This window comes from Bos taurus, chromosome 14, assembly GCF_002263795.3.
Source record: "Bos taurus isolate L1 Dominette 01449 registration number 42190680 breed Hereford chromosome 14, ARS-UCD2.0, whole genome shotgun sequence".
In the NCBI taxonomy this organism is placed as follows: domain Eukaryota; kingdom Metazoa; phylum Chordata; class Mammalia; order Artiodactyla; family Bovidae; genus Bos; species Bos taurus.
The window spans coordinates 36,947,745-36,975,008 of NC_037341.1; the positions used below are offsets into that span (position 1 = coordinate 36,947,745).

The 27,264-nt window shown below is 39.2% G+C and overlaps 1 protein-coding gene across 22 annotated transcripts in view; it reads right to left on the bottom strand.

The window, feature by feature from the left end:
• Positions 1–27,264, bottom strand: part of STAU2 (staufen double-stranded RNA binding protein 2) — a 303,811-nt gene that overhangs the window by 187,742 nt on the left and 88,805 nt on the right. For 15 of the 22 annotated variants that reach the window (XM_059893107.1, XM_059893104.1, XM_059893111.1 and 12 more), the window contains 5 exons: positions 11,412–11,558; positions 9,083–9,242; positions 7,769–7,876; positions 5,508–5,720; positions 587–724 (listed from right to left, as the gene is read on the bottom strand). In XM_059893107.1, the coding sequence (XP_059749090.1) occupies positions 587–724; positions 5,508–5,720; positions 7,769–7,876; positions 9,083–9,242; positions 11,412–11,558 (766 nt within the window). The remainder of the gene's footprint in view (positions 1–586; positions 725–5,507; positions 5,721–7,768; positions 7,877–9,082; positions 9,243–11,411; positions 11,559–27,264) is intronic. The other 7 variants (XM_059893112.1, XM_025001393.2, XM_059893110.1 and 4 more) reach the window with 1 other exon arrangement.

Here is a 27,264-nt window from a genome sequence, read left to right on the forward strand (position 1 = left end):
TTAAAAAGGAGGGCATTTCAGGCATTCTACCTCACTCCCAGTCCCCATCCCTAGACCAATACACCAGCAGCCACTCTTCAAGTTTCCAGGCTGTACAAAGCAGCACTTAAATCTCTCAGCAACTCAGAGCCCCTCTGTGCTCACCAGGCAGCCAGCTATCCCTCTTTTCTCGATTTCTCCAATGACAAGAAACCTCATGCTCTTGGCCCTGTTTCACCTACTACCTCCATCCTTCTAAATTATGTTTCTAATTCCATCTGTCTTTTATTCCCAGTAGTTAACAGACTCCAGCTGCAAATTGCAACACATTAAGTTAGAGATAGGCATTCTCAATGAGGAACTCTGGGTGAGCTCATAGTCCCTTTGAAACCTCACACTCTCCAGTCTGACATGTCCTTGACACTTGAATGTTCCAACCAAGTTGGTAGATGGATCTGGAGGGAATGAACACTTTAAGTGTAAACAGTTTTATCTTCTACTATTAATTCCTAGTCTTCCTTCCCACCATATCTTTATTCTAGCCTTAGGATTTCTAAATGTTTTCAGTAGTTTAGAAAAAATCTTTTAATATGAAAGTGAGACATACTTGCATCACAAATTCCCGACGTCGCGGCATTCCTCTTTCTGAAAGCAAAACGTAATCTGGCTCCTTTTCCTTTTTGGCCTGTTGAATCTGAGCCAGGCGGCTAATGGGGTTCATTCCTTGACCATATTCTGGTCCAGCCTAGAAAATAATTGAAGAAAAAAATTTCAAAATATGAAACATGCTTGTAAAACTTCTTACTGGATCCTTAAAGAAACCATGGTTCTCACCTCCTCCCCTGCACCCCAAAACTGTGACTGGAGGTAATAAATGAAAATCAAGACAGTTTATAAAGGAAAATCATAAAGTGAATCTGAAAGTAGGGTTTCTAGAGGATTTAGGGCTCACGGGTATTATTGGTAAGTTGGGTCAACTATCCTTTTAAACGCTTTAATACAGTGGGAGTTGTTTCACAACTTGTATTCATCAAAAAACACCAAAAAGAAAGAAGACAAGCTATCAACTGAGAAGAGATATTTGCAATATGTATAACTAAAAAAAGATGTATCCAGTATCCAAAATATATATTTTAAAACTCCTAAAAATTATTAAGAAAAAGACAATCTAAAAAAATTGAGCAAATGAGATGAACAGATATTTAACAGAAGAAAAAAACATATAAAAAGATAATTCATCTCATTAAGATTCAAAACGCATATTAAAACCATAGTGAGGTACTATTTCACACTTATCAATTTAGTAAAAATTAAGAAGTCTGACCACGCCAACTGGTGAAGATGGGGAGTAACAAAAACTTATACAGTGCTGATCCTAATATAAATTAGGAAACAATTTGGCAATGTCTCTAAAGCCCATGACCCATTCTTCAGTAGTCTATTCATCTAAAAAACTGTTACCCAAATGTGCCAATTCATTTGTACAGGAATATCCACAGCTGCATTATTTAAAATAGCAAAAAAGAAAAACTAAAATAACCTTATGGCATGTTCATACAGTGAAAAGGCATACAGCAGTGGAAATTAAGATTTAAGTACTGCTACCTGCATCAAGATGAATGAATTTAAGAAAAAAAAAAGTTAAGTGGCAAGAACAAGTACAGAAGAATATATGAACTATAATATAATTTATATACACTCCTGCTGCTGCTAAGTCGCTTCAGTCGTGTCCGACTCTGTGCGACCCCATAGACGGCAGCCCACTAGGCTCCCCCGTCCCTGGGATTCTCCAGGTAAGAACACTGGAGTGGGTTGCCATTTCCTTCTCCAATGCATGAAAGTGAAAAGTCAAAGTGAAGTTGCTCAGTTGCGTCCAACTCTTAGCAACCCCATGGACTGCAGCCTAACAGGCTCCTCCCTCCATGAGATTTTCCAGGCAAGAGTACTGGAGTGGGGTGCCATTGCCTTCTCCGATACACTCCATTAAAACATAAAAAACTGGTGAAATTAACTAAGGTCTCAATAGGTGGACAGGCACAGGTGAATGGAGCAACAGATCCAATATTTTTTAAAAGTCAATTGTTTTCCAACTGATCTACCAGTTCTCTGCAATCCCAATCAAAACCCCAGCATGCTCTTTTTGGGTAATAACTAATAAGCCAGTGTTTAAAATTCACATGGAAATACAAAGGAAAAATAATCAAAACACCTTGGAAAAAAAGAACAAAGTTGGAGGAATCCAAATACCTGATTTCAAGATTTATTATAAAGCTATAATAATCAGGACAGTATGTGTGGTACCGGGACTTCCTGGCGGTCCAGTGGTTAACAATCTGCCTTGCACTGCAGAGGATGCACGTTCAATCCCTGGTCGGGGAACTAATATCCCATATGTCACAGGGCAGCTAAGCCTGTGCACCACAACCAGAGGCCATGCACTGCGACAAAAGATCTCGCATGATGCAACAAAGATTCAGTGTGCTGCAACTAAGAGATGTGACACAGCCAAATAAATTAAAAAAAAAAAAAAAGACAGTATGTGTGGTACTGGCATAAAGAGAGAGAAAGAAATCAATGAAACAGAACAGCAACCCTAAATAGATCCATACACACGTGGCCAACAAGGGTGCAAAAGCCATTCGGTGGAGAAAGAGTAGCCTTTCAACCAGTGGTACTGGAACAACTGGATATTCACGTGCAGAAATAAATTTCAATCCACACATCACAGAAAAATTAACTCAAAATGGCTCATAGGCTTAAATGTAATATCTAAAACTTCATAAAGAAGATACAGAAGAAATTTTTCTGGTTTGGTTAGGTTAACTATTTCTTAGACACAACACCAAAATCACATTCAGCAGTAATAATAATAATAACAACAAACCAGTAAGGATAATCTTATCCAGAAAACTTTTATCTCCAACAGCAGAAAACCTTCTCTGAGGCCTTACCTTGTAGAAGAGAATTACATTAAAATTGAGAATATAAATTCAAAGACACCATCAGGTAGTCTTACATTTTAACAAGGTAACTCTGTAGAGTAAATTAAAATCCAAAAGGAGTTCACAACCACCCAGTTTGAAACTGGCACTGGCATCAGACGTGACTGGACTCGAAACCTGACTCTGCTCTGTGATCTGAGGGAGGTTTCTTAAACACCAAGAACCTCATCTTTAAAATGAGGATAATATCTACATCTCAGAGTGATTAGGAGGTTCAAATGAGACAATGTGATAGCTTCATTATTCTAAATAAAATCAAGGTAAATCATCAACAGATATCTTCCCTGTTTCTATTGCATAATAAGGAATGGTAGAACCTAGATATAAAAGACATTTAAGGAAGTGACTAAAATGTTGAAAACCAAGATACTATCCAAGGTGATCCACTTACTGGCCCATTATAAGGTCTGATCATACTCAAAATTAACCTAAATTTCAACTCATTGTATCCGTGTTGCTTTCTCAAAATAACCTTATATTTCAGAGAATATCTATAGACTTTAACATAAGACAGATATGATACAAGTAATTCCAAGTGTGATGTATGTGAGGAAAAATGCAGGGGGCTAAATGAATGTGGGAGTCAGAGAGAACTAGAGAAGACTTCCCTGAGGAAGTCAAGTGTAAGCTGAGATCTGAATGGTGGACAAGAAGAAAGTTCTGCAATTAAATGCATATATAATAGAGGTAGTAGCAAAAAATCATTTTTAAAGTTCAAAATGTTTCTCCCCTCTTTCAGAAATAACATTTCAACAATATTCTTGCTTTTAATGGCTACAGTTAAAAGTAACAGGAGTTATATTTTTAGTCTACTATAAAAATGATAGATCTTTTTTTAGACTAAAGGCTGGTTATTCTTAATTTGAGATTAGAGTTAGTTTAATAGATTAGGTGCAAGTTAATGTGACTAGTTTTGCAGTAATGTAGAGCACTGTTCTTCCACTATGAAGAAGTTTTATGTAGATTTTATATACAAAGGAATTTAGGAAAACAGACCACGGATATGTTCATATACATATAAAATATGAACAGACAGAATGAGATACAAAATAACAAAAGCTAGTATTTATTGAATGGGTTTCCCAGGTGGCTCTGTGATAAAGAATCCACCTGCCAAGCAGGAGTCTGGGCCTAGGTCGGGAAGGTGGCCTGGAGGAGGAAATGGCAACCCACTCTAGTATTCTTGCCCAGGAAATCCCATGGACAGAGGAGCCTGGCAGGCTACAGTCCATGAGGTCACAAAGAGTCGGACATAGCTTACTGACTAAACAACATGCAAAAAATATTTATTGAGTACTTACTATTTCTACTGTTAATACATATTTAATAATAACTAATGCATTCTATGTATCATCTTGAGTAACATGTAACAATAATTCAATTATTATTCACCTCATTCCTCTGAACTATGCCTTAATTTTTTTTTTGATTAATGTACGCAAAATCTGATTCCATAAAAGAGAATCACAACCTCCTGAAAAGCCATGTGGCTCTACATTTTTCTGAAAAGGTACTCACGCCTGAGAGAACAGAAACCAAGCCATCCCATGACCCTCAGGTGTGCTCAGTCATTCAGTCGTGTCCGACTCTGTGACCCCATGGACTATAGCCCGCCAGGCTCCTCTGTCCATGGGGACTCTCCAGACAAGAACACTGGAGTGGGTTGCCATGCCCTCCTCCAGGGGAGCTTCCCAACCCCGAGATCAAACCAGGTCTCCCGCATTGCAGGATTCTTTACCGACGGAGCTAACAGGGAAGCCCGAGGGCTGCTCTGTAGATTAAACGTGATACAGCACATGAAGCACTGGAGCCCCATCTGGCACACCAAGTGCTTTATATTTGCTGTCTGCTGCTGCGGCTGCTATCATCAGTGTGAGTGTTACTCATACAATTATTACTCTGCATCCTATCACCATGTCCTAAAATCTTGGGAAGTTGCCACACAGCAGTGTGGACTGCCCAAAGAACGCTGGATTATGGATCAGCAGTTCAGGTTGCCACACGTGATCGGTGAACACAAGCAAGCAAAGTCTTTGAACATGTTTCATAAAACCTTATTTGTAAAATGAGGGGCAACATCTGCCTTCATTGTGATGAGAATTTTACCAAAGGTGCTTATGACTGAGAAAGTATTTTTTAAACCATAAAAAACTATAAATACGCAAGGTATTATTATTTAATGAATGAACCCAAGTATACAAGTGTCTAAAAGCAAAACAGAATTACTATTCACTTACAGACACATGTCCAACCCTGATTCTGCTGATAACCCACAGGCTTAGGTGCCTGCCCTATGGAAAAACTTTTAGCTAGAGTTACCAGGGGAAGATCCCCTGGAGGAGAGCATGGCAATCCACTCGAGTATTCTTGCCTGGAGAATCCCATGGACCAAGGAGCTTGGCGGGCTACGGTCCATAGGCTTGCAAAGAGTCAGATACAACTGAAGCGACTTAGCATGCATGCACTATAATAAATATATATATATTTTATATATATATAGTCTAACATTCACAAGCATATACTTACCTTTACTATTGTTTTAGGGCGTTTTTTAAAAAATAGTTTTGGCTTTTCAACCACAGGCAGAGGTGGAAGTTTCTTAAGCTCCTGTAGCACAGTGGTTGCAGCGCGCTTCTTGGAGAGTTTTTTGCTATTTCCCTCTCCTTCAGCGGAGAACTCTCCCACTGACACCCGAGTCACAAAGCTTTTCATGTGTGGTGGTCCACTTTCTTTAATAACCTATTAAATATAGGCAAAAGATTCAATACAGGGACTTAAGATGGGTTTTATGGCATGAATCTTTCTTAATGTTCATATAAAAATCAAAATTGAAATTATTAAGAATTATACCAAAATTATGGATTTCTTCAATAAAGCTATTATGAACTCATTATACAGAGACTCTTCATTTATACTTATGATGCTTAATGAATTACATTGGAAAAAATAGAAATCTAAACAAACATATTCAAGTCATGGTCAAAATTGTGTTTTACTAGTTTAAAAAAGGCAATTCTAATTATGGTTGCCCTGTTTCTTATGGGACAGAAAATTAAGATCATAAAACATACCATTACTGCATACATATCTAACTTTCTCCTCTGTGCGAATAAGTTACTGGAGTATAAGGAGTATATCTCACTGGAGTTCTATAACTTATGAAACATCTTGCATGTGGAAGCTTCTCACAAACAGGTGATAGATGAAAAATCACCTATTTTTGATGGAGACCTCAAAGGTTATTTTACAATAAGGAATATTTACTCTCTGTGACATGGTCTTAAATAGGTAAGTTTGCCATAAAAATACCTAGCTTTCTAGAGTAAAGGATTATGAATCTGTCAGCTATGAATGTTCCTAAATCCTGTATTTAACATGCTCTTTTTAAACTATGCCAATTTGGGAAAGCAAAATGCCTTCTAAGACCCAAGTGCTCAAAACTTCATTATGTCTGTCAAAAAGCCTGACCTATTAAAAAAATACCCTCTTTAAATAGTTTACCATTGACCATTATATTAAAATTTTATCTTCTAATATTGGATACCAATGAAGAAAAGATACAGTATCTCAATAATCCAGTACTATTGAGGATAAAGGAATTTATGATAAGCATACTTTTCAAGTAATTTAAGCTTACAGATTGAAACACCAAAACTGTTTAACCACTTTGATGGACATCTTTCTCAATTAAAAAAATATACATGTATATTTTACTGACTAAATATTCAACCTGTTACTGCTCACATTAGATCACCATTATAAACATGAAATATTCTACACTAAGGACATCTAAGGCCTCTAGGGACATCTAACATTTTTAAAACTGTTCCTGTTCATCTAGCGTTTAAAAGGCCCCATCTTCCAAAGACTTTCAAGTAAATGCAGTTACTTTTGATAGGTTTTCCATATTTTCCCTATCATTTCTCGCTGGGACCAATAGGCCCTCAGGTACATTCTCTTCCTGCCTTCTTCATTCTGCTGCCTTTAATCTGCTATGGGCCGAGAAATCAGGTAACACAACTTGTAACAGAATTATGTTTAAGAAAGAAAACAGGCTCTCAGTTGAGGTGAGTAGATCCTGCCAGTGAGTAAAGCGTGAGAGCTTTCCAATTGGGGAACAGAACATAATTTGAAGGAAAATATTCCTCAACTGTTTCAGCTTATTCCTGGGTTTTGCCTATTTCCTAAATACTTGAGTTGCAAAATTAGTGATCTCTTAATAAAGGAGGTATTATAACAATTTAATATTTTTTCTTTTTTAAATGCCACATAGTTTTACAAATATTTTATGACATATTTATCCAGTTTTAAACTAGAGAACTGCTTAATTATGTCTTAGTGACTTATCAGTAAAGGTTAAATGTAAAGTTAAAAGATTAAATTTATATTTTGGCCTCCATAACTTTAAAAGAAATTAAATATTAATATATAAATGTGACTAAATATTAATTATATATTGAACATTTTCAATGTGACCTTGTCAAAATGCCAAATCTTATAGGTTACTATAAATTATCTTAAATTTGGAAAATAAATTTTATGATGAAACAAATGGCTGAATACAGAAAAGCCAAAGAGATCAAGAGGACTCCACGATATTGTAAGCTCTGTTTTCTTAGGGCCTGCATCATTTCATGATAGACAGCTCAAACAGAAGGGAGCACATTAATTCTTTCAGGATGCTAAAATTTTATTTGTCAAATAAAATTTTGTTTTATTTGTTTGTTTGTTTAAAACAATGAGGAGCAAGGAGGGAAAAAAATGGGAGATCGCTGCTGAACACATACCTCAAAACTGACGGGCATATTTCTCTTCAGAGCAATTTCAAACACTAAGCTGATCTCAGACTTATTTGCATCTTTATCATCATCCATTTCTTTTCCTGATTCGCAATTCTAAATCACAAAAAAATAGGACGACATTGAATCTTCACTTTGTAACAAACTTTACATGTACTGAACAATCAAGAGAACCTATCTTACACATCACAGGAAACCAGAGACTGGATCCTGTGGATTCCCATGGAACCACCGCAGTCAAGGGCTTTGCTGAGAGGCTTCTTGTGATTTGTTTTTTTTTCCCTCAGAGTAGAAGGATAAATGCTGAGTGTGGAAACCTTTTACTCAAACACTAATCTGATATAGATATCCCCAGACCTAGTTTTCTTTACAGACCTCCATTGCTCTCTCTCTCTCTCTCACATACACACACATAGTATCTCCACAAGTGTGTGATATTTAATCTTCTATGAAGACTAAGTTGCAGAAAGAGTATAGGATGCAAACCAGGATGCTGGAGCTCTGTGTCTGGCTCTGCACCTATTTAACACTTACTTCTGGAGCCTTACACATGCTGAACACCATGTAAGCCTTAAAGAGATCAAGAGACAGTATTCTTGCTGTCAAGAAGCTTAGGACTTAGTGGAAAGACTGAGAAGCAAACATAAGAGTCATGATGAGAGTGCACAAGGACAAAAATACTAAGTCTGCCATTAACTAAGATAAATCTCAAAGGGGGAGAGACAACAGGCTTGAGGAAAGGCAAACTAAAGGCTGGACCTCTAGCTTCAAATAACGAAGTGGAGAACTCAACAAGAAGGGGACTTATTAGACACTCCTGAACTAAAGATACCATTTTGAAGTCAACAGAGAAAGCAGCTGAAACCATGGGAATGAGTAAAATTACTGAATATCTGCTTTGAATAACCTCACTGGTAAAATAAAGTAGGACTAAAAAAATCCATAAATATCTCCTCCACTTTAAACTCCTTGATTCTAGGTGAATTAACACAATGTAATTCATGCTCAATAAAACAAGCACTCAATGCAAAGTAAATGAACGTTATTTCTCACCCTTGCTCACATTCCCAAATCCTGACTTGCCTGGGAAGTGGACTCCCTAGGCTGAGCCAAAGTGCTCAAAGGCAAGGCTATCCCAACAAGACACAAGAGTCTAACCGAACACACAGGTGCACTGAGGCGCCGCCACAGCCGATCCAGCGTTCCCTTCTATTAGCAGAGACGTCCTCTATTCGTAAAGGAGCATTTCTTTGTCTTTGTGCGGCTATTAGAGATAGGCTGCCACACACCGCAGGGACCCACCTGAGCTGATTTTTCTGGAATAGGTTCATTCTGCAGTGCCTGAAGGGCTTTCATCGCGGCATTGTGTCTAGCGGCTTGTCGAGTCTTCCCTTCCCCAAAAAATTCATTATTTCCCACAGTCAGCTGAACATAAAAGATCTTGGGCACTGGGCAATGATACCTAAAATAAGAAAATAAAAATGTTAATATAAGTTCAATAAAAATCCCTCTGTAATCATTAGTAAAATGTGTTTTGTTTGAAATATTAATAAACAGGCATGATCCACTATTTGTGTGTGTGCCAAGGCACTCCAGTCGTGTACGACTGTTGTGACCTCATGGACTGTAGCCTGCTGCGCTCCTCTGTCCATGGGGATTCTCCAGGCAAGAAAACTGGAGTGAGTTTCCACGCCCTCCTCCAGGGGAGCTTCCCAGGGATCAGGCCCAAGTCTCTTATGTCTCCTGCACTGGCAGGTAGGTTTTTTTACGAGTGCCACCTGGGAAGCTCAGATCCATTATAACCTCCTATTAACCTCAATAAAGTTTTACCTCACAAATGTATTTATAAAAGATAAAATGTGAGTCAGCATTCCTATTAACCTCAATAAAGTTTTACCTCACAAATGTATTTATAAAAGATAAAATGTGAGTCAGCATATATATTGATAATACAGCATGTATGCTGATCTCCATGAAAAATGTATTTTGGAAAACATTAAACATAACTTAATACTGTAAAAATTATTTCATTATATCACAGAAGACTTCCTGGCAACAAGTTTTCAGTTACATTTTGATGGAAGTGAGCCATATGGTCTGGGGCTGAAGGATGGGGACCCGCCACAGAGACAGAAACAGGCGAGACCATCCAGGTGAATATGCAGACTGCCACGCTTTTAGCAGAGGGTAACCATGATTAGACATGGGAAGGGCAGAGAGATGGAACTACTACTGTAAAGTAATAAGCACTCTGCAAAGTACTAAGGAGAGCAGATTCAACACAAGAAAGAATGGGGAGTTTCAGCCAATTCTAAAGCAGAAAGAACCATAATAAATTGTATTTAAGGTGAAAACTTTTAGCAGGTTTGTGTTTAATGAGACTGAGAGGAAGCATAATTAGAAAGCTGCAATGATGCCAACATGAGGGGAGATTGTAAGGCGGTTGTAAGAAGAAAGGACAAACAAACGAAATTAAGAGGCTTTGCAATATAATCTATTAACAATTATTTATGGGGCACCTTCTTATGATGAGGGACTATCACAGCAAACAAAAACATACCCTACAGTGGAGAAGACAGACAATAAATAAAATAAATAGGCAGAATATCTAGGATGTTAGAAATACATGTTGCTTTTTAATATTTATTTGTTTGGCTGTGCCAGCTCTTAGTTGAGGCACACGGATCTAGTTCCCTGACCAGAGATGAAAGCTGGGCCCCCTGCATTGGGAGAATGGAGTCTTAGCCAATGGATCATCATGGAAGTTCCATATACATTTTAAACAGAAAAAGAAGGAAAGGTTCAAAAGTGAACTTTTTAAAAATTGCATATATTAAGATTACAATAGAAACATTAGTGACACCATCTGAACAAAAGCAGTGATTTAATTCATTCACTAGTAATGGCAGTGAATGAAATAGTGAAAGTCTCTGGAGAGAATCAAGCAATTATCCAAGAGCTGTAGATCTGATTGCAATATGGTCTTCCGGTGTCGTTTGTACCTTCAGTGGCTTTCTCCTTTTTTGCCAACTACTCTTTTGAAGTCGTTCATATTTGTTGCCTGGAGTCCCAGTAAAAGTAAAATATGAAATTCTTGTTGTTTCTTCTTCCCTTGATTGGGCTGAGGTGTGAGGAAAGAGGGGCAGATAGAGTGATCAGTGAGTATCTCACTGAGAAGGTGACAACTGTTACAAGAGCTTGAGCAAGTGAAGAAGGAAACCATACAGATATCCGGAACAGGGCATATAAGGCACTGAAAACACCAAGCACAAAGGCTCTGAGGCAGCCAAGCGTCAGGAACGTTGAAGCAATTCGGAGGATTCCCACCCGGTGAGAGCTGAGGGTGTAAAGGAAGGTAGGCTACGAGCTGGAACCGGTGCCCAGATGCCATAGGGCCTTCCTTAGAAATCACTGCAAGGATCTGACTTCTACCCTGAGTGAAATGGCCAGCCTCCAGAAGGCTTTAAGGAGAGAAGTGACATAATCTGACTTAGACCTTGGAAAGATCATCTATTATGTTGAAAACAGACTGTAGGGGAATGATGGCAGACACAGGATATCTGTAAAGAAGCTATTGCAATAATACGGGGGCCTGAACTAGGGTGACAGCAAGGGAAGTAATGGGAAGTACCTGGATTCTGGACGAATTTCAAAAGTAGAGAAGATGGGTTTACCGAAGCACTGGCTATGAAATATGAGACAGGAGTCGAGGAAGACACCAGAATTTCTGACATGAGCAACTGGAAGATGGAGTGCCCACACATTAAGTTGGTGAAAACTGCAAAAAGAATGGGTTTGTTGGGGATGAATACCAGCAGCTCTGGTTTGGAGATGTTGAGTTATTCAGTCTTTTAGACATCCAAATGAAGATGTTAGACAGTCAGATCTAATAAGTCTGGATTTCAGGAAAGAGGTCCAAGGTGGAGATAAAATTTGGGAATCATCAATGCAGCATATATGCTGCTGCTGCTAAGTCACTTCAGTCGTGTCCGACTCTGTGCAACCCCATAGACGGCAGCCCACCAGGCTCTTCCGTCCCTGGGATTCTTCAGGCAAGAACACTGGAGTGGGTTGCCATTTCCTTCTCCAATGCATGAAAATGAAAAGTGAAAGTGAAGCCGCTCAGCCGTGTCCAACTCCTAGCAACCCCATGGACTGCAGCCTACCAGGCTCCTCCGTCCGTGGGATTTGCCAGGCAAGAGTACTGGAGTGGGTTGCCATTGCTTTCTCCATAATATATATAGATATATATATAGGTGAAATTTAAAGCTACAAGACAGTGAGAACTCTGTGGGAGGGAGTGATAGGAGGAAAACCAAGCAAGCAGAATATCCTTCCTAAAAGCCAAATGGGGACAAGAATGTCCAGGAGGAGGGAAGAGTCAGTCCTATCAAATGCTACTTTACAAGTCAAGTGAAATGAAGACAGAACTATGACCGCTGAATTGGGCAACTGAGCAAAACTAACAGAATCAATTTTGATGGAATGCTGAATTTATCATTGAAACACTGAAAAGTAAGTTAAAAATCACTCCAGTGCTGGAAAATGTCTCTTTTTAAGCAAAGAAAAGCCAATCAAGTTACCACTAAGGTTTAGACGATTATTGGTGTCCAAGTGGCAGACCTCTATAGTCAACCTGAGATAAATTGCACACAGCCCACTGTATAAGAATTGACAGGCAGATGGGACTCATCAGTGAAGGTTTACTGAAGGTGAAGGACTAGAAATGTACATCAGTACTGAAGATGAGATTTGGGAGGTAATAATTGAAACCATGTTGAGTGGATAAGCACCTGGAAAGGGTAAGTGTAAAAGCACCAAAAAAAAAAAAAAGAAAAAAAGAGCCTAAGGCTGGGATCTGATGAATACCCATGATCAAAAGGCAGGGGAAATAATAGACAGCAGTGAAGGAGATGAAAGAGGGTCAGAGTTAGAAAAGAAATTAAAACACAATGTCAGAGGAAGAGATAATCAACAATGTCAAATGTAGCAGAGAAATCCAGAGTGAGTATGAAAAAAATGGCACTGTTTTACATTTTTAAAGTCAATTTTCTTGGCCCACAGTTTTCTATTAAGATAAAATATGTTAAACGTGTTTTCATTATATGTCATATGTTCTCATTTTTAATTGCTAAATATAAAAAAGTTAAAGGAAGAAAAATCACTTATAGTAAAAGATATTTTTAACATGCAGAGACTACAAAGCATTAAAGCCACAATTCTTTTTGCTCTTTGATTGCAAAAACTAATGATGTATTGAATTATATAATTTCCTAATACCTATTTTACCTTAGATCCCTTTAATGCAGAAATTTTGACAGACTAATATCATGAATGCAGGTTATCTTCCTTCTCACAAGATTCAGTTTTCCTATCTTCACAGAACTTTATGCATATTTCTAACTGGTTCCACTATAAAACTTGAAAACAGACAACCTGAAATCAGAAATTTACTCCTGGACTGAGATCTTATGTGGCAAGCTTTCACCATAGAGCAAATGTTTACAATTAATTATACACTTCTGAAAACAGAGGTCCCCGGCTGGAATGCTAACAGATCTTTAACTACAGTGGAGGGAGCGGGCGCCACTATAATCACTAAGGCCTGCTGACAATTACAAAACTCATTTTGGTTTGCCACAGAGACAAACAAAATTTCTGTTCATTATAACTTTACTGGAATATGATGTCATAACACATAACCATACTGAAACAATCTGCTGATTTTCTGACCAAATTATTAATTGCACACTAAAGAGCCCTTGGGGCCTCTTCCTTTTTGGCCATCAAAAATGGCTCTATGTACGTGTATGTGTGTGATGTGGATATGTGTGTGTGTGTGTGTGTGTGTGTGTATACATATATATATATAAATAGTATCACATAAATATCAGAGGGAAAACTATGTTGTATTTTTAACGTAAAAAGTAAAATGCTCTAGCACTAACAGCAGGAAATACCAAGACCCAACGACTGACTTGTTTCATTCCAGTTTCATTCCATCCTCTTACTTAACAATGATTCTTAATAATTTACCCCACGTGGTTTGAATACCTTATATATCACATCTCCTCATACCATCATGACTATTACGATTAACCAGAGCACTCTCATTAATGGCTCCCAGATTGAATTATAGGAGAGAAGATGAAGAATTCGTTTTGTATGTTAGGTCCTGGTCTCTAAATATTCATTTCCCGTGGTTAATAAAAAAAAAAAAACTCAGGTATTTAACTTTAAAAGCTGGTATGGACAGAGGATGAGATGGCTGGATGGCATCACCGACTCGATGGACATGAGTCTGAGTGAACTCCGGGGGTTGGTGATGGACAGGGAGGCCTGGCATGCTGCGATTCATGGGGTCGCAGAGTCAGACACGACTGAGCGACTTGAACTGAACTGATGGTCCATTTAATGGAGTTCCTTTTTCTATTTTTATTTCTTTCTATTTTATTTTTGATAAAGTGTGTATAATAAGTGATGCATGTTTTTTTACAAATTAGTACATATATACTTACCTAATCTTATTCTCCTCTTTTCTCTTTTAATATTCATCAGTTTGGTTTTATTTTTATGAAAACTTTTTAGTTTGTAGTGGGGCACAGCTGATTAACAATGCTGTGCTACTTTCAAGTGAATAGTGAAGGGACTCGGCCGTACATACACATGTATCTTCTCCCTCATCCCATCCCATCCAGGCTGCCACATAACACTGAGCAGAGTTCCATGTGCTCTACAGTAGGACCTTGTTGGTTATCCATTTTACACTGCTCTTCTTGAATGATCTTCCTTAATTAGGATTTTGTGATCAATGCTTCAATCCCCATAGTGATTACTGTTAAAAGATGAGCCATGAAAACTCACCCATCCAGGCTATTAAACGTTCAAGGTCAAATGATTTCTACCCACCGCTTCTTCCAGATTATGTTTTGTAAAGCATGATTCTGCTTTCATAAGCATCTTTGGTGCTTGTTACAGATGCAAGTTCCTGTGTCCCAACCCTGATGCGCTGAATCCATCTCTGAGAACGGAACACAAGGCTTCACTTGCACAAGTTGCCCTGGTGAGCGTGCACACTATAGTCTGAGAGTACCTGCAGCCTACAGGATGGCTGATGCAACCTGATGACTGCTTCAAACCCAGTGCAAGCAAAGGACTGAACTCGCTCCCTATATCGCCACAGTTAGGTTTCTTGCATCTCTTTCTCATCTAATCCTAAAGGCAGCTTGGTGAGATTGACGTCTCCATGGTCACCTTGTGTGTGTGTTAGTCGCTCAGTCGTGTACGACTGTTTGCGAATGCATGGACTGTATCCCACCAGGCTTCTCTGTCCATGGAATTCTCCAGACAAGAATACTGGAGTGGGTTGCCATTTACTTCCCCAGGGGATCTTCCAGAGCCAGGAATAGAACCCAGGTCTCCTGCATTACAGGCAGATTCTTTACTATCTGAGCTACTAGGGAAGGTTTTATGGTCACTTTGAGATGTAGCAAAACTCCCCAACAGTTACTGGGGGGTCAAACTCAGTCTTCCTAACTTCAGAGCGTAGGATGCTCAAGTCATTTGCTGATAATCTGCCTTATCTTCTTCTATTTTTGTTCACATATATTTATGATACTAGTTATATCCTTAGCAGGCAAGAGAATATAATACTGGGTTTTTTCTAAACCTAATAATAAGGTCTACTAACAGATGTCAGTTGTGCTTTACTGACAAGCTGCTGAACAAACAGAACTCCACAATGAGATTTTATATTTTTATGGTATGTCAGGCCAAGCAGGGACAAAAATAGGCACAACTGGGTAACCTACCAGGCACTAGTAGTGAAGAATCCACCTGCCAATGCAGGTGACACCAAAGACGGGTTCAGTCCCTAGGCGGGGAAGATCCCCGGGAGTAGGAAATGGCAACCCACTCAAGTATTCTTGCTAGAAAATTCCATGGACAGAGGAGCCTGGCAGGCTGCAGTCCATGGGATCACAAAGAGTCCAACAGACACACATACGGACGGACACACACACACACCCCCAGGAGCAAAAGATCAGAAAAATGGACACACACACACACACACACACACACACACACACACACACCAAAAGGAGCAAACGATCAGAAAAATGGGCTCAAGTACCACCCTGCCTAACAGTCTTAAATTTTATAAAGGCTGTTTGTAAGACCACATTTTCCCCCCATTCCTCTTTGTCCTCTGTCTGCTAATAGTCTTATAAAAAACAAACAAGCACAATTTCAAATAAAATAAAAGCTTCCCTTTTCTTTAGACCTCAAAAGTCTTTAGATTTGGCCTGTCTTCAACATTTCACAAGTCACTACAACAATAAAGAAAAGAATGGTACTTGGTTCTTTTGAATTAGTACTTGACATTCCTTATACAGTTTTGCTTTGTTTCTGAGCAAAGGGAAGGTTTTACATTCTTATATATTCTCGTGAGAACATGATATTCTTAGTCTTATATCTCACTGTCAGTTATAATGACTTTCCATACCATAGATCCTTGCCATCCTCCCTAAAGTTACCTCATTAATGCTCTCTTTGCAGACTCATTTTATATTTATCTTTCTAAACAACCAGAATCCTCCCGATTATTCTCTGCCTTCTTCTCCAACAGCACCACTCTTCTAAGTATCATTTTTACAAGGTGAGAAAGATATAGTCCAAATAACATTATAACTCTTAAAAATTGAAAAATAATTGCCTCATTTTATTTGATAGCCTTATTCATAAATCTCAGTCCAGCTTAAGTGTTCATATCTCCCCTACAGGTTTATGTCTTAAATATATGAACATGTTATCTTCTGATCTAATAAAGAAGGGCCTTGAATTTCTGTGTTTACTTCTAACATGGACTGAAAACAGCAATGTCACTTAATCTTTCTATCTCAGTTTACTTAGCTGTAAGATGTTGGCAGAATTTATGTTTAAAGGACTCTAAAAAGCAAAACTGAGAATTCAAATGTCCTGTTGATTATTCTGACGCTCTGTACACTTTTTGGCACAACGAAGCATTCTTTTTCTTGCTATAGAAAAATAATAGGCTTTATCACAAAGCTATAAAATAGTCCCTGGCACATTTTCAAGCTTGTATGTATATAAAATGTCCAGATAGGAGAGAGTTCTTTCTCTATTCACATCTATAAATTTTGAAAATATATCTTTTATGGGAATGTTTAGTCTTGAGAAATTTCAAAAATGAACATATATTAGAAAAGATTCACAGGGCAGCTGAAAACAAGCTTTAAAAGAGTTTTTAGAATATTCTATTCTATTTGTTAAATTATTAGGTTGGTCAAAAAGTTTCATTCAGGTTTTTCCATTACATCTTATGGAAAAACTCGAACAAAACTTTTTGGCCAACCCAATGTTATGTTTAAAATGCATAAAGAAAAATACAGAAAGATATGCACTAAAAGCTGGGATGGGATGTTTTGAAGTGATTGAATTATAAACGATAGTTTCTTTCATAATCCCAAATGTTTTAAAATAATATAGCTGTACTGGTGTATAAACAGAAGAAAATGTTGAACTGAAGTAAGTCTAGGCGCTGTCCAAAGGTAAACCTGTGTTCAAAATGTAAATCTGATGAATTAGTGGAATGACTTGTAGAATATAAAATATGAGCCATTAAGAGTCAGTGATTTGTACCAGGTCACTGATGCCAGGACCAGGACTATGGAAACCAGAGCATGTTATCAAAGAGCCCCACTTTATAAACACATAATCAGCACCCGCAATCCCAAACTTGGATCCAGCACGAAACTATTCTTGCCCCTTCCCTAAATGGTTATCTAGATAAATCATCATCACCACCATCACTGTGATCACAGCAAACACACAAAACTCACTACGTGCCAGTCATTATTCCAAGCTGTGTGCATACTCAACTCATTCAGTCACCATAACGACCTCAACATCACTTCACACATGAGGAAATGAACAAACATGTTAACTAATTTGCCCAAGGCCATACCACTTGAGTCAGCATTTAAACCCAGATAGGGGCTTTCCTGGTAGCCTACCTGGTAAAGAATCCGCCTGCAATGCAGGAGATCCTGGTTCGATCCCTGGGTTGGGAAGATCCTCTGGAGGAGAGCATGGCAACCCGCTCCAGTATTCTTGCCTGGAGAATTCCATGGACAGAGCAGCCTGGCGGGCTACAGTCCATGGGGTGGCAGAGACTTGGATACGACTGAGTGACTAAGCACCCACAGTCTCACTCTAGAGTCAAGATCTTAATGCCTGTATTATGCAGCCTCTGAATGAAATGGATAAATGAGCACTATAAATTTCAGAGCTACTAACCCTAAACTTTGGAGAGGTCATGACAGACCTAGGACATCAAGGCAATTTAAGTCAAACTAGATATAAGAAATCAGTGCTCACATCGGTTCCAAAGAGAAAGCTGGGGGCGGTAAGTTCAGAAGATGGAGCTGACACCAGCCTACTGATCTTTCTCAGGCTTTGCCTCCTCTCTTAACCCACCTTGTTGGAACCCATGCTTAAACGCTAACAACCCCATTGTTGCTGTTCAGTTGATAAGTCATGTATGACTCTTGGACTGTAGCACATCAGGCTTCCCTGCACCTCATTATCTCCAAGAATTTGCCCAAGTTCGTGTTCACTGCATGGGTAATGCCGTCCAACCATCTCATCCTCTGATGCCCTCTTCTCTTTCTGCCCTCAATCTTTCTCAGCATCAGGTACTTTTCCAAAGTCCCATTAGGGAACTGCATTAGTTCCCATCAGAGAACTGCAAATCAAACCCACAAGGACATATCACCTCACATCCACCAGGATGGAAACAGTTGTGCAGCCACTGCATTCCTTAAAAGTTACACACAGAATTACCATTTGACCCAGCAATTCACTCCCAGGTGTATAAAACCTAAGAGAAAATGTTAAAGGTGCTGAAACAAAAATGGGTATGCAAATGTTCATAGCAGCATTATTCGTAACAGCCCCAAAGTGGAAATAACCCAAAGGTCTGTCCAACTGATGAATCAAAAAACAAAATGTAGCATATCCAAACAATGGAGTATTGTGCAGCCATACAAAGGAATGTGTGGGTGCTAAGTTGCTTCAGTGGTGTCTGACTCTTTATGAGCCCATGGACTGTAGCCTGCCAGGCTCCTCTGTCCATGGGGATTCTCCAGGCAAGAATACTGGAGTGGGTTGCCATGCTCTCCTCCAGGGGAGCTTCCTGACCCAGGGATCGAACCTATGTCTCCTGCATCTCTTGTACTGGCAGGTGGGTTCTTTTACCACTAACACCACTGGGGAATGAAATCTTGATATATGATACAATGTGGATGGACTCTGAAAACATTAAGCTAAATGAAAGCTAGACACAAACTCTACATATTGTATGACTGCATTCAGATGAAATGTCCACAACAGGCAACTCCATCGAGACAGAAAGGAGATTAGCGGTTGTCAAGGGCTAGGGAGAGGGAAGGTGGGGAGTAACTGCTAAGGAGTATGGGGTTTCTTACAGGGGTGATGAAATGTTCTGGAATTAGATAGTGGTAATGGCTGTAAAACACTGTGAATGTAGTAATTCACAATGCACTGAACTCTACAAAGTGGTTAAAATGGCGAATTTTATGTTACTGTGGATTTTACCTCAATAAAAAACAATTTAAAAAAATGTTCATACTCCCTAGGCTTCAATCTTCTGTTTCTCATAGACGAGACAGTCTTCCTAGGTGATGTCACCTGTTCCTACTTACATTCTTGGCAGACTCCCAGAAATTAGCCTGCCAAACTGGGGGAGCACAGGGGAGAGAGAATAAAACCATTCCTCCCTTCTGAACGCTCAGGAATGAATAACCTGGTCCTCTTCCTGCCCTTGTTTGGTTGCCAGGGGTGTGGGTAGGTGGGGTATATGAATCAAATTATTGACTCAACAAATATTGATTAAGGGCCTAATTTGTGCTAGGGACTGTTTTAGTCCTAGGGATGGTGGATAGGACTCAGGAGACAATCAATCAAACAGCATCTACTGGTAAGAGTACTAGGAAGAAAAGTAATGCAGAGGAAGGGAACAAAGTTAAAGGGCTCATTCAGGAGGTAACACCTGAATAAAGAGACAGATGGAGTAAGAATTCTAGGCATCCAGATGCCAGGAGCAAAAAGTGTCTCAAGCAAATAGCACGGCAAGTGCAAAGGCCCTGGGGCGGTAACAGAGGGGGGCATTCTTTGAGAAAGAGCAAGTGTTCTTGTACCTGAGAAGCAGTGAGTCAAGGGGTGAGTGGTAGGAAACTAGTCATACCTTCACTCCACGTGTGACAGGAGCCATGCGGGCGGGGGAAGACGGGTAAGCAAGGAAGTGACACGGTCTGACTTCTTACTGAAAAGTCTCTCACTGCTGTTTGTCCAAAGAAAGGCAAGAAGAGAGTGGTTGGCAGGACATGGCATAGTCCAGAGAAGTCATCTCTGAGCACATGAGACTGAATTTGCCCAGGAGGATACAGCAGAATTGCAGCAGAGATGAAAGCCCACCTAAAGACTATGGTCATTATTTTAAGATGAGACCGGTCAGCACAGTTATACTTCCTGAGGTATATTTGCAACCCTATGGACTATAGCCCACCAGGCTCCTCTGTCCTTGGGATTCTCTAGGCAAGAATACTGGAGTGGGTTGCCATGCCCTCCTCCAGGGGATCTTCTCAACCCAGGGATCAAATCCATATCCCTTGCATCTCCTGTACTGCAGGTGGATGCTTTACCTGCTGAGCCACCAGGGAAGCCCAATACAGAGGCAGAAGAGCTGGACTTAACCAGTTAAAGTTCTGCAAAGCATCAGTGATCACTGAAGCAGGAAGCACAGGAGTTAAGTGACTGACCAGGATGGTAAGAAAAGAGTGATAAGCGCCCATGAAATGCAGCCCTGCAGAATCTGGCAGGTTACTAAAGGCTGCAACTGTCCTGGAGCTCTGTGCAACGTGTGCCCTAAGCACGGGTAAAAGAGGACACCCTCTATTTCCTGCCACCCCGATGAACGGCGGGCGTGGATCAGGGCAGCTAGGCGCGCCTCCCGTGTGATGGCCGACATGCAGTGCTGGAACTTGTGACTGGAAAGAAGGGTCCCCAGCAGAGCAAGCTGCAGGGAGCTCCCCTGCCAGAGTGTGTTGCTGCTGTGTCCCTCTGGGCATTGAGGCACACCGTCTGAGACTGGTAAATGACTGGCACCGCAGCCAGCCATGTGAGGAGTGATGGTACAAGAATGGGGTTGGGGCCCTCAGGACAGAGTGTCTCAAAGTGAAGTGAAAGTGAAGTTGCTCAGTCGTGTCTGACTCTTTGCGACCCCATGGACTGTAGCCTACCAGGTTCCATCGTCCATGGGATCTTCCAGGCAAGAATACTGGAGTGGGTTGCTATTTCCTTCTCCAGGAGATCTTCCCGACTCAGTGATTAAATCCGGATCTTCTGCATTGTAGGCAGACACTTTTACCATCTGAGCCACCAGGGAAGTCCCTCAAAGGCCCACATAAAAACCACCAGAGTCCAGGACTTCCCTGGTGGTCCAGTGGTTAAGACTCCAAGCTGTCAGTGCAGGGGTACAAGTTCAATCCCTGGTCAGGGAACAAAGATCCCACATGCTGCCTGGTGTGGCCAAAAGATTAAAAAGAAAAAAATCATCAGAGTTCTCCTGGAGGGGTCGAGGAACACCAGTTAAAAGGCAGATTCAAGACTGACAATCAGACTCTTCAGGTGAGTCCAGTAATCAACACCATTAACAAACTGCCTTGGTGATTTTTTTTATTTTTCTTCCCTTCCCCTGCTTATGAATGCAAAGGATTTCAATTTCTAAATGTTAACTTTGTCCTATCTCCCTTACCGAATTCTCCCGCTGCCTGTAACAAGATTTTAGTTCTCTCGCAATTTTCTAGATAATCACATCTGCGAAAAACTGGTAACTTTCTCTACTTCTTTCCATATTCTTTTCATTTTTCCCTAAATTAAATGGGTCCATATTTCCAACTTTATTACTACGAATAAAGCTCGTGGAGGTGATGGAATTCCAGTTGAGCTATTTCAAATCCTCAAAGATGATGCTGTGAATGTGCTGCACTCAATATGCCAGCAAATTTGGAAAACTCAGCAGTGGCCACAGGACTGGAAAAGGTCAGTTTGCATTCCAATCCCAAAGAAAGGCAATGCCAAAGAATGCTTAAACTACCACACAATTGCAGTCATCAGAACACGCTAGTAAAGTAATGCTCAAAATTCTCCAAGCCAGGCTTCAGCAATACGTGAACTGTGAACTTCCAGGTATCTGTTCAAGCTGGTTTTAGAAAAGGCAGAGGAACCAGAGATCAAATTGCCAACATCCGCTGGATCATGGAAAAAGCAAGAGAGTTCCAGAAAAACATCTATTTCTGTTTTACTGACTATGCCAAAAAGCCTTTGACTGTGTGGATCACAATAAACTGGAAAATTCTGAAAGAGATGGGAATACCAGATCCCTTGACCTGCCTCTTGAAAAACCTATATGCAGGTCAGGAAGCAACAGTTAGGACTGGACATGGAACAACAGACTGGTTCCAAATAGGAAAAGGAATACATCAAGGCTGTATATTATCACCCTGCTTATTTAACTTATATGCAGAGTACATCATGAGAAACGCTGGGCTGGAAGAAGCACAAGCTGGAATCAAGATTGCCAGGAGAAATATCAATAACCTCAGATATGCAGATGACACCATCCTTATGGCAGAAAGTGAAAAGAAACTAAAAGGCCTCTTGATGAGTGAAAAAGTTGGCTTAAAGCTCAACATGCAGAAAACTAAGATCATGGCATCTGGTCCCATCACTTCATGGCAAATAAATGGGGACAGTGGAAACAGTGTCAGACTTTATTTTTGGGGGCTCCAAAATCACTGCAGATGGTGGTGACTGCAGCCATGAAATTAAAACACGCTTACTCCTTGGAAGGAAAGTTATGACCAACTAGATAGCATATTAAAAAGCAGAGACATTATTTGCCAACAAAGGTCCATCTAGTCAAGGTTATGGTTTTTCCAGTGGTCATGTATGGATGTGAGAGTTGGACTGTGAAGAAAGCTGAATGCCAAAGAATTGATGCTTTTGAACTGTAGTGTTGGAGAAGACTCGTGAGAGTCCCTTGGACTGCAAGGAGATCCAACCAGTCCATTCTAAAGGAGATTAGTCCTGGGTGTTCATTGGAAGGACTGACGCTAAAGCTGAAACTCCAATACTTTGGCCACTTCATGCGAAGAGTTGACTCATTGGAAAAGACCCTGATGCTGGGAGGGATTGGGGGCAGAAGGAGAAGGGGACGAAAGAGGATGAGATGGCTGGATGGCATCACCGACTCAATGGACATGAGTTTTCGTGAACTCTGGGAGTTGGTGATGGACAGGAAGGCCTGGTGTGCTGCAATTCATGGGGTTGCAAAGAGTCAGGCACAATTAAGCAACTAACACTTTCACTTTCACCTCCAACTGAATACTGAAGAGGAACTGATAACGGATGGTCTTGTTTCTTATTTTAATGGGAATGTGACTAGCGTGTCCTTATAAGCATAATGCTGGCTTTTGGGTTGGGTCAAGATGGAATGGGATGGCTGTGTGTGAAAGAGAGAGAGACTATGATTTCTAAGTCAAGAATGGGTTTTTAAATGTCTTTTCAGCATCTGTGTAATTAACAATTTTTGCTTTTTATCTGTTAATAAGGTGAATCTTATTAACATATTTTCTAATAGTGAAACAATTTTACATTCCAAGAATAAATACCACTCAGTAAGGGTACTTACTTCTACATACTGACAATTGTTGGCCAATATTTCAATTAAGATTTTTCCACTGATATTCTAACACACAATATTGATCTGAAGCTCTGTCCTTTGCTGTTTCAAACTTGGGTTGTTGAGCTAGACATCAAGGTTATTCTTCACAGGTTCAGTAAAATCCCTCTGTGAAAGCACTGAGGCCGGGTGCCTTTCCTTCAAGGCAGTGGGGGAAGGTGGCGGGAGTTAGCTCTTCAACTACTTATCCTTTAACATGGATAGACATCGCATCTTTATTTTCTCCTTTTGAGGTCAGTTTTGATTGTCTATTTTCCTACAAAAGCAGCCCACCCGTGATCGTAGGTTCTGAACTCTTTCCCGCTGAGTTGCACACAGCCGCCTGTCAGGAGGGGTTTCAGTTCTGTATCTGCAGTGTTCTCCCATCCTCAGACTGTGTTATGCGTATCTGCGCTTTTGCCTCACAATGGCTTGCCTTAAGTCACCTATTCATATATTGTATTGGTTCTAAGAATAAGATGTTGGATTATACATGTTTTTTTCTATTTTTCTTCGGTTTTCTAATTTATCTATTAATACATTCATCTTCCTTCCTCAGACTTCTGTTACTCCTTTCCTAACTTCTTGTGTTGGACATACAATTAATTTTCAAGGTAACTATTTATCATAGATATAAGGTTAATGAACCTGCCTTCTAATAGGCCTTATGTTGTCGGAACTGTAATGTCTTCAAGAGGGAAATACACAATACAGTGCTTCCTCAATATTTTTGGTAATGAAACTCCCTTTCTAGTGAACTAGCATTCTACAAAACACACCTAGAGACATACTGCGTTAGTTAGGACTCTGCATATCCCTCTGGGTTACTGCTTAATCTGCTAAAAGCTTTTTATCTTAAATGTAATAAAGATTACTTAATATTTTAAGAAATATAATTAAAAATATTTATCAAGTACACTTATAAGATTGATCAAATTAGATAAACACTAAGAGAGTGAACAGAGATCTCTAGATTACATTAAGATCAATCGGATTGAGGCTCCATCTCAATACATATCTCATATATATATCTCTCTCTCATCTATAAGCTCTTTGGGTTAAGAGGAGGAACTTTTTCTAAGACTCATCAATAATATGAAAGATTTTGTCTGTATCAACTTTCTTCATCTGATTCAAGTGGCAAACCAGAGGGAAATGACTGCAGTTTTCATGAAATATCACAGCACATCTGTGTATTTATTCAGGAACAATTTTCAAATGTGTGTGTGTGTATGCAAGCACCTCGAGTGCACTTTGCACTTCAAAAGCTTTTGTAAAACATTTAAAGAAATACAATTTAAAATTTTAATATGTATTTACTAAATACTGCACGCTACTAGTCTAACAGCAGATCCTTTAGCTTAAGGAAATTATGGAACACGTGGCTTATTTTTTTCTTTGAGTTGAAAGATTCTCTTATTCAATTCCATCAACAGATCAGCTTTGGTTGGGGGCTGTCTGAGAGTGTTCTCTGAAAACCATTGGTGAAGAGAACCTCTCAAATCCTTTCCAGTTCTTGAGACTAGTTCCAGAAAATATTTTAAATACTTCTGTTTCTTCATTAGCTTAAGCCCCAACGATGTATGTTATGTTACAAACATAATAGATTATAATTTTAAAAGGGGTCTAACATGCTTTGTGGATAAATTAATTTTGTAATGTCTAGAACAAAAGATTCAAGTTCATGACTGTTTGCACTGGAATCTTCCAAGAACTTTAGAAACTGTTTGCTTTGTTACAATGTCGAACCCAGACATCTACTCCAGTGCCTTTACTGATCAGAATTAACTATCAACTTTGGACGCTTGCCCACTTCAAATACTCCCAAAAGTAACATGGAGACATTACATCAGCGTCATTGCAGGAAGATTAATGTGCTTTGTTTGGAGATGCAAACAGTAATTATACTTACTGCATACTTCCAGTATTTTTGCCTTTTTTACCTAAATCTAAGTGAATCTACTTGTATATTTGCATATAGTTTAATAACAACAAAAATGTGTAGTTAACAGATATTCACTGGAATATAAAAATTTATTTGGCATTTTCCCAGCTAATTGTTTTTACAGCTTGACTTCACTTATGCATTAGCTGCATTCATAAAAAGGTTTACATAAAGCAAATATTTTCATACTAAATCCCATTTTCCCACTGTTGCCCAATATTAAATCTTGAGTTGTATTTCTACAGGAAAATGTTGGCTCCAACACATCATAAAAATTATAATTAAACATCTAAAGATGTATGCCAAAGAATAGGTACATTTAATCAATTATTTTACAAAATACATTTTATCCTCTCACCTGCAATAAAGATTAATCAAATGGATAGCCATTTTGTTTCACATTCCTACAATCATTAGAAGGGCTTGTACATTAAAATAACAACAACAAATGCAGAGTTTTGGGTGACTTCATAGAAACTGAAAGTAGAAATATAACTTATTACCTAAAATTGCCACAGGGAGACATGTTGTCAGATTCAGGCAATGCAAGTAGTCTCAGATTATTGATAATAATCATTAAAGGGTCTTAGAAATTTCTTCTGGTTATCGGTAATATACTTGGCATTTTATTATAATCCATACCAGATGACTTACTGGAATTATACTGACCATTGGAGCCAACACCATCATCTGACTCAAAGATTACTTTTCAAAGAAATGGAAAAAAGGACATGCTCAACTACCTGGGATCCTTTTACAGTATAAAAAGGGTGAAAAGCACCTTCTGCTAAAGTAGAAGAGTACCTGGGACTTTTACAAAATTTGCCAGCTTTTAACTATAAATAGTTTCAGGTAACGCTAAGCAATTCAATTTTCAGTCATTTTAAATTAATTTGTTAATTTTTCTGCACAAATTCTCCAGGGAATACTATGTGGACTGCAACTGTCTATGTACCCCTTTCCACAATAGATGCAGATGATCTAGGTATGCTTTTCATCAATAATAAAAAATAAATTAAAAAAAATAACATCCTTACTTCAGAATCTGCACTAACCTGCAAAACATGAAATCTTCATTTCTGCCATGAACTTTGAGGAAAAAACATGGCATGGCAACAAATCAGATGATCATACTGAAAGCTGTGACACTGATACTCAGTATGACTACTGCACAAAGGAACAGGCTGAGTAACACTTAGAACTTTATTTATTTATTTATTTATTTTGACTATATGCACCTTTATTGGCAAAGTGATGTCTTTGCTTTTTTTTTTTTTAATTTTATTTTATTTTTAAACTTTACAATATTGTATTAGTTTTGCACTTAGAACTTTAAAAGGCTAACAGTTCCAAACTCATGGTTGCTGGGGTAAAGGACAGTTCGGGAGTTTGGGGTGGATATGTACACACTGCTGCATTTAAAATGGATAATCAACAAGGACCTACTGTATAGCACAGGGAACTCTGCTCAGTGTATGTGGCAGCCTGGATGGGAGGGGAGTTTCAGGGAGAATGGACACATGTATATGTATGGCTGAGTCCCTTTGCTGCTCACCTGAAACTATCACAACATTGTTTATCAGCTATACTTCAATACAAACTAAAAAGTTTAAAAATAAATCAATTTAAAAAATAAAAGATTAACAGTTCTAACCTCTGATTATTCAGATAGTTTATTCCTGATCACAGTATGGATAAGAGACTATACTTCAGTCA